The sequence below is a fragment of the Merops nubicus genome, unplaced genomic scaffold, assembly GCF_000691845.1.
Source record: "Merops nubicus isolate BGI_N331 unplaced genomic scaffold, ASM69184v1 scaffold7492, whole genome shotgun sequence".
In the NCBI taxonomy this organism is placed as follows: Eukaryota; Metazoa; Chordata; class Aves; order Coraciiformes; family Meropidae; genus Merops; species Merops nubicus.
The window spans coordinates 1-8,585 of record NW_008591481.1 but is presented as its reverse complement, the minus strand read 5'-3'; the positions used below and the strand labels follow the sequence as shown (position 1 = coordinate 8,585).

The following is an 8,585-nucleotide window of genomic DNA, read 5'->3' as shown; positions in this document are numbered from 1 at the left end:
CTGCTACTATTTTGGTCATAGGCAAACACTTTCCGAAGAACTGCGATGCAATTAAAAAAGAACTTTCATACTGGGGCAGACTGCGACAATATTCTCTGAAATGAACACATTTATTCCAATAGGATTCTACCTTGCCTGTAATTTTCTATTATTCGTATTATGCAAGATTTTTCTGTTTCAGTAAAAGGTTTTTTTCCTTATTAGTCCAGTTTATACTGGATCTTACAGTTTTGCTTATTTGCTTGGCAACCAAGTGATGATGGAAATAAGCAAATGCATAAATGAGAATTCATTGCAAGCTTGGAAGATGCAGAAAGAGGGATTTGACTCAAACAAGGAAAGAATTCTCAATTTCAATGCGATTTTAAGGAAGCAAATATGAAAATGCATCACAGTGAACTACTATTGTATGCCTCTGACAGCAAATAGCCTCCTCCTTCATTCAAAAGTTCTGCTTTTATCCTGGTTTGACCCACATCTCAGTAACATCTTTTTCCCACATCCTTTTACCATGATTCTGCCTCAAAAATAATCCTTTCCTGGCAAACATTCTCCCTGACTGATCAAAGAAGTGTGTTGGGCAGACTGCTCCCCCGTGTTTGGGCTGCAATATGAACTCCATGCACCCTGCCTCTTCCCATCTTTGTTCCCACTGTTCTCAGATCTCTTTTGAGACTACTGAAATGTGAGATAATTCATTTTAGGGACCTCTGGCAGAAAGAATTGTCCTCTTGGAAACTAGGAATCTTCTGCTCAGCCTCTTTCTTAAGGATATTTAGAAGGAATAACTCAAATTGCCACAGAGTTAATCCAAATTAATCTGTTTTTCCCATGCTGATATCCTTTCAGGGTGTCAAGTCTTATTTTCCCCTCCCCATACTCTGCTTTTCAAAGAACAATGGAATAAGAAACCAAAGGGACCACAGCTGCAAGACTTGCAGATATGGACCCCAGGACAGAACTGTTCCCCCAGCAAACAGCTCGGTTAGATGAACTGCACCAGCAACCACTGAACTGTGAGAATCCTGGTGATTTAACTGGGGATAAAACAAATCCCTAACAATGATAAGCAGCAGCAGCCAGGAATCAAGGTCTCTATTGTTACTTCTCAACATATTAAAAGTTTCATGTTGGGAATCTATACATAGCAAACCATCAGCTGTTACGGACACAAGTTGCCACGGCAGCAGCAGTTCCCATAACTGTAGGAGGATTTCAGTAATTAGGCTTAATACAGGGTAATGGAAGAAAAGATGGCATCTGCAGCCTCAACCTTTGTCAGCACAAATATACACAAGCAGCAGCATAACAGAAAAGGCTTTATGGAAACATAAGCTTTGGTGAACTAAGTTCCTGGATGTTCTTCTGGTAGAAGAAAAGATTATTGCTTGAACTTTTACACAAGTGCCAGATTTCCAAGATGAGTGATGCACAGAATTCTCTTTCTTCATGGGTTTTATCCCACCACTGAAACATTAGTATCCCTATAGATCCTTTTTTTTTTTTCTGGAAAACAACAAACTTTGATGTTTCTAAACCAAATGACAGCCTTCCTCCCAGAGACTCAGCTGATGGATATATCTCCTCCTGGAACACCTCAGAAAAATCAACATGGAGAGTTCTAACCTGGTGTGGCAAGTCCTTTTCACATGACACAACAGTCAAACACAATTTCCTTACTATATTCTAAGAGTGTAAGACAGCCACATCTGAACTCAAAACATATTCTGATTTTTTCAAATCTTTCTAAAGCTAAAAAAAAAATAAAATCACACCTTCCTTTGATCATACTCATGGTTATGCACCCCGTCATAGTCTGAGAAGAAAAAGCAAAGCACTGTTACTCCAGTTTCCTTCTCCCTCTTTGCGCCACTACCCTCTGACAAACATCTAACCCATCTTATTAAATGTTGATGTCCTTCACTCAGGACATTTTTTTTTTTGAAAATAGATGGTTTAGAACTATAAAATTAACTACTTTCGAATTCATTTTAAAGGAAGAAATTCTTGCATATCTAAGTCAACCTCAAGGCCATGGTGCTCGCTGTAGAAATTGTAAATCACATCATAGAAGATTTTCTGGCTTCGATACAGCTTAATGTCAATAACTCCCTATGGCCTTCAAAACAGCTCTGTAATACACACAAGTTAAATAAACCAGTGACCAAAATCAAGGGGTTTACAATGAAAAAGGTCCTCACTTAAGAATTATTTGAAGAAAATACTTTACCAAGTTGGAGCCACTCTGAGAAGCATGGTGTCCAGTCTCTGAGCAGCACATGGGAGATTCAGGCACATGTGATTCATTTCTTGAATTCAACAGAAAAAACGTGTCCCCAAAAAAACAGTCATGATGCTGAGGGTGCAAAGAGCTTCTGGCAAAGGGATTAGCGTGACAACACCACTCTTCCACTAAAGCACTCCAGTTTTCACTTGGCAGAGGAAGAACTCTGAGAAAATTCCTAAAAGACAAGAAGAAAATAAAAGTTCCAATATATTGTATTATTTTTTAAGACACTAAAAGAGAACTTAGACGCCTTGCAAAAGGGGAGGGTGGGGGCAGTATGGCATTTTCTCAAAGGGAAGTGTTTGGCTCTCCTTTCAGTCAAAGGCACTTTCTGTGGATGAATTCTGAGAAAGCAGTGGCTGTTTCCTGCCAAGTTTGCAATGAAGCATTTCCCAAGGGTGAATCTCCAATGATTATAACGCAGAACTTGGCATAATCCTCTCTTGAGATGAGTTACATGGCAAAAATAAAACAATTCTATCCAGTCATGAAAAATGTAACAATGGGCATTTTGCAATTACATTTATTATTACTTCTTGTAAAGTTGCCTCGCAACAAGTACCAATATAAAAATAACAGACTGCTGCCAGAGCAAGGGAGAGCATGTCATTTGAAGCCCCTAAGATACCAGCCACTGAAAAAGCTATATCCTGAAAAAAATACCACAGTATATCTTAATTAAAAAAAAAAAAAATAGATAATGCATTCTTAATTTAGATTCAGATTCAACTTTCTGAAGTCATGTACAAAAAAAAACCCAAATCTCTTTCTCCTGGTCAGCTGTATATATTGCCCCAAGCAGCACCAGACTTTGCCTCCATAATTGGTATTTGGTTTTAACTAACTTTCTTTGGTTACAGAGAGTCTCAGATGATTTAATAAGCCCAAGTGCCCAAGTCAGGAATCACCAAGTTGTAAAATATAGTCTTAAAGCTAGAATATCTGCAGGTGGCTATATAAGCACCAGCTTGGCCATTATGAGTGAATGGTCAATTCTTTCCTGCCTACAGCTCTTACAGCCATTCTGTGGTCCCACCACACATACTTTTATTAAGCAGCACTGATGGATACCGTCCATATATTTACACTTTCTTTAATCCGTGTTTTGTAGAAAACTATTGCACTGGGAAGAAATTCAGCCCCTTTACTAAACAGTGGACAATGGCTTTAACAGTGTGCACCCCCCTGACAGTTTTCTAGATGCACTGCTCATTGCAGAGCTGTGCTTCCTGCTCTCTGCCTGGTTTCCTTGAGTGCTTTCCTTTTATTCCCTTACTTCTTCTGCTGTTGCCTGAACCTTTAGGCAGAGTTTCCTGATTCTACTGCTCACTTAAAACATGCAAACACAACTTTGCCTATGGTGCTGCTTCACGAATAAATGCAGGGCTGCTAACAGTTAGACACTTTCCTGCAGTTCACAGATTGTTGTTCTTTTCTGACATCAGTTCTTCCCATCGTAGTTTCTTCTGCCTTCTGTACGGTTTGGTGTAAAAGTAAAATCTTTTATAAAAACTTCCTTCTGTCTAGCTCGACAATACGTTTTGAACTGTGCTTGCCCCACCTGCAGATCAAAGTTGGAACAGCTCGTCCTCTGATCCTCCTTCACCATAACTAAGATCTCGACACTACTCATCGCTGTCATCACTCTCTCTGGTCTTATATGCTGTCTGGGATACAACCACAATTCTGCCATGGTGGGACCTTAATTCGGGTGTTCACCTAATGACTGATTATTTGTCAACCTTGTGCAATTAGTTCCAATGCCTGGACTCACACTTAAAAATAAGAAGTCTTCATTCCTATGTATTGCTCTTTACACTACAGCAACAAAAAGCTGGTATGGCTCAGCAATGTTTTTTCAAGTATACTTGAAATACTTGGGAAAAAAAGACAGATTGCCTTAAGCTGCAGACTAATGCTGTCCAGTTTCATTATATTACCCTTTCTTTACCCTCTATTGAAAATTCCAAAAACTGGAAATAAAATGGACTTTAGACTTTTAAATATGTAACCCTTCCATTCCATAAGAGAAAAAGAGGAAGAAAATAGTCCAACTGAATTTCATCAACATTAGTCTTCCTTATTTATTTACTAAAAAATATTGGACAGCCCAGCTTGACAGTTAATTGGCATATTTAAAGCTATTTATGTAGGCAATGTGTAATTAGAAGATTTCCCCTGCCATCAGTTTTTCAACAGAGTACTCATGTAGTACAAATTCTTAATGTTTGGACTAAGGAAAATATTTACTGCTTAATAGTCAATTTAGAAATTTCTTTTTTGCAACATTCAGCCTTTAAGAATTTCTTCATGACAGAAATAAACTCTTAAATAATTATTTTGCAGCTGAGCTACATTTCACCTACCTGGGATGAGAGGAAAAGAAAAAAAAAAGTATCCCAAATTCTTTGCAGCTCTTAAATCAAGTAAGGAAAAAAAAAATCTAATCACTTCCTGTAAGGTAGGTAATGGAGAAGAATCAGAGAACATAACCCTAACCTCTGAAGAGCTATCAGACTCATGGGAGGAAACAGACTAAGACAGGGGATTTCAGAAAATGAATAGAGGCCATTTTCTTGCATCAAGGAAAGATCACTTACATTTAAATCATTCCTAACTTCTATCTCTAATCTAGTCTTTAAAATGATGGCTTCCTATGCAGTCTCTAACAGCAAAAAATAAGCTTTAGAGTAGGTGTGGGGAGTGGTTTGTTTTTTTTTTTTTCATTTTCCCCTAAAGTCCTCTTGCTTCAATCAGACTACTGCAACACTCTTTGCAGCAACTTCTTATCTATTTGGAAGAGTTTGACACCTTCTACACAGCTTTATCTAAACTCAATCCCATTTATTTCAATTTCTTCTCAAAGGTACCATTTTCCAGACCCCAGGTTTTCCTTGGACTCTTTCCTATCATTTCACACTTTAAGTTCCTCCTCACACAGTTCTGTAACTCCCCTCCGATCCTACTGACTGTCAGAATCATTGTCAGAATCACTCTCCCTGGAGAGGCCAACACACAAATGTTGCAGTTGAAAGTACTGACTATGTTCTGCCTTCCTTTTGGAAGTGCTGGAACAAAAGGTGTCAGATACACTGGCAGCTCCATTCTTCTACACTAGTCTTAATAATTTTTTAGTGATAACATTCAAGGGGCTCAGAGGTTCCCTGCAAGAAGAAATGCCAACCAAAGCGTCATGAACATGACTTCTTTATCCTTTCTCAAAAATTCTGATTGTGTCCTGTTATAGGATGCAGAACCAAAAGATCTATACATATGAACTTGGTGTGATGAAATACAGGAAGATACCCACTCGGAGACAAAAATATCAAAGTGCAAACTCTTTTGAAAGCAAATGTTACTGACTAGAAATTGTAAGTTTCATTACTCTACAAATGTATCAAAGTAAGGCTTATTATCTACTACTAGACATTTCAGAAGAGACAGCTAGGAAACTTCAGTTACATTCAAGTCAGCCATAACACCATATGTATGACAAGAAAGTAACAGGAGTTACAGAATGAATCACATGTGTATCACCATTCTGAGTGTTAGGAGTGCTGCAGATCATAAAAGGCTGTGAGTTCATCTCTTAACAATTCTCATGTGTCCAGCTGAAGCTGTCAAAATTGTTCATCAGAAGAGCCAGATGCAGGAGCTTTTTATTAAAATTCTCATTCTGCAGACTGTAAGGAACAGAGACAAGGCCGAGTCACACAGCTAAGGAACAGCTCCTGCGTTTCCCAAATTCAGCATCCCTGAACTATGTGAAGGTTGGCTTTGCATAACAGGTAGATAGGAGCCGTGGCTGACATCCTCATTCTGAACAGCCACCCTATCACTACAGCATGGTCATGGAAGGGAATTTCTAAGAGATTGAGCAAAACTGAATAGGATCTCTGATGTGCAGAGGAAGAAAGAAGTCAGAGCTCAAATTTTCAGTTTTGTTCCCTTCAACACAGCAAAGATGGCAACAACTAATAAACTATAAGGATTTTTGAAACCATTGTAAACTATGAATATTTGCAATATTTCCAGGCCAAAAAACTACCCCTTTTTGCTTATGCAGCAAAACCAGAACCTACTATGATCAATGCAAATAGATTCTGTATGAACAAAAAGCATAGCTCTCAAAGCAGAAATTTTACATGTAACAAAGTCCAGCTACAAATGGAAATGTCTCACTAAAAGCACAGCAGAGGAGCAGGAAAAGAATCCAGATTTCCCAGCTTCCAGGGCAATGCATCAAACTCCCTTTGTAAGGTACTTCTACTTTCCAGACAGAATGAAATCAAGAAGTAAATGAATAAACAGTGAAAAACTGTTTCAGGTAATTTTGCTTTTAGTCAACCGTAGTGCTTCAAAAGTGTTCTCATCTATCAATTTCAAAATAAATACCTTTTAGCTGTCTCCCTAAGTACACAAAATAACCTGAATACAAATCACTAAAGCATTTATTGCTATAAATACAAGACACTGCAGTACTCACCGGTCTTTTGCTATGACGTCACCACAGGACTGACAGTAAAAGTCATAATTTTTCTGGGGTTTCAGACCTTCTCTCAAAGTAAAAACCAAATCTATAAATAGAAGAAGACATATTCAAAATCGCGGTAAGGTTTTAAGTGTCACTTGTACAGATAAATCCTGCCAAATACCTCAAACAGACAACAATCTAACAAAGCAAAATGCTAGCACTTTAAACACAACCTTCATTTATTTACCTGTAGAAGCAAGTACTTAGATTTCAGAAAAACCTCCCATCTCCATCTCATACCCCATACTGCTGAGTAGGAACTGTACACGAGAAAAACTATTTAAAAGGTACAAATCTTCTCCACAGGGAATGCTGAAATATTGGTATCATTGCAGAGATTGTATAATTCAAAATTCAATACCACTCTTTTGTAATGATATTTCTGCTAATCGGTGTCTCTGCAATATGAGAATACATCCCAATATGTAACACAAAATAGTCGGGGCCAGGAGTGGAGGCAGGAGGCACTAGTTTTATATTTTCGGGCAGGTAAGATACTAGCCAAGATGGTACCACTCAAGGAACAGTGAACAATACCCTCTGCAGGCCAGCAAAGCAAATAGTCTCCCAAAACTCAGCTCAGAAAACTTCTCCAAATTAGAAAAGGAAATATAAAACATGAAGTGGAAGGAAAGTGAGACTGTCAGCCTCGTTCCATTGTATGAAAGTGCTTTGCATTGCCCACTTTCTCAAACTTAGGGATCGAAACATATTCTCAGCAGTGGCATTCAGCACTTAAAATTCAGATTGCAACCACAAATAAAAACTACTTTAAAAGGTTCCAGAATTTCATATAAGAGACAACCAGTTTTGCATACCAATAAATAACATGAAAAGCTAACTAAGGTTACCGAAGTTGTACGTCAATTACCATCCGGTTCACATACATGTTCACTGGTACAACTTTCAGAGGTACGTTTTTTAAACTTCATCATTGGTCTTTTGAAGCTTGCCTCATTAATAAGACACACTAAATAATTTTTGTGTAATTTGTCAAAGCACGTGCATAATTACAGATTAACGTACAGAAGCAACCTCAGTATAACATAAAATCAACAGAGAACTCCAGTGTGTTTCTGGTGCTGAAACCGTTAGTGGTCATTTCTACTTTAAAACCACAGAATGACAGGTTTGGATTATTTGATATATCTTTCTGTGTCACATCCTAATAAATCAATCTAAATATACTGAGCTTGGATGCTGAAATGAAAGCCTCAGCTATATTACCATGTTTCCTGCTTATGCAATCACGTTGTAGAATTAGCATCATAGAAATGAAGAAGGCAACTTCGGAGGTGTTACCTGCAACACCAACCTCTGCACACCCAGGCTGTGAGAAGCCCCAGCACAAAATCACAATCCTTCACAATTACATGGTCAGTGTGACAACCTTAGTGTGATACCCTGGATGAATCCTGTCACTGCATTTTCAGCTATTGAACATGAAATAGGAGGGGAGAAAAACAATGTTGAAGCAGCATGGGAAAGCACGGGGGAGGAATTGAGAGCAGTTCTCAAACTCCTACACAAAACACTTATTCAGCAGCCCTGCTTCCCTTTCATGACGCCACTTTCTGCACTTCTGATTTTTTAAGCAGCCAACGTTATGAGATTTTATCGGTGACTGTTTAAATCTTCGATTCAGAGCTAAAAAGAGCCTTTTAGAAAAATCACCAGCACAGGCAGTACGCAAACCATCTACTCCAGCTCCAGGGTTGTTTTTTGGGGGTTCTGCGTGCTGCAGGACCCACACTCTGAAGCCTG

General features: G+C 38.5%; 1 protein-coding gene across 1 annotated transcript in view; it reads right to left on the bottom strand.

The window, feature by feature from the left end:
* The window catches only part of UBE3D (ubiquitin protein ligase E3D), a gene marked incomplete at its 5' end in the record, with an annotated part of 20,252 nt that extends 13,388 nt beyond the window's left edge, over positions 1 to 6,864 (bottom strand). The window contains 2 exons of the mRNA XM_008950276.1: positions 2,297 to 2,462; positions 6,774 to 6,864. Of these exons, the coding sequence (XP_008948524.1) occupies positions 2,297 to 2,462; positions 6,774 to 6,864 (257 nt within the window). The remainder of the gene's footprint in view (positions 1 to 2,296; positions 2,463 to 6,773) is intronic.
* Between the last annotated feature and the right edge of the window lie 1,721 nt (positions 6,865 to 8,585).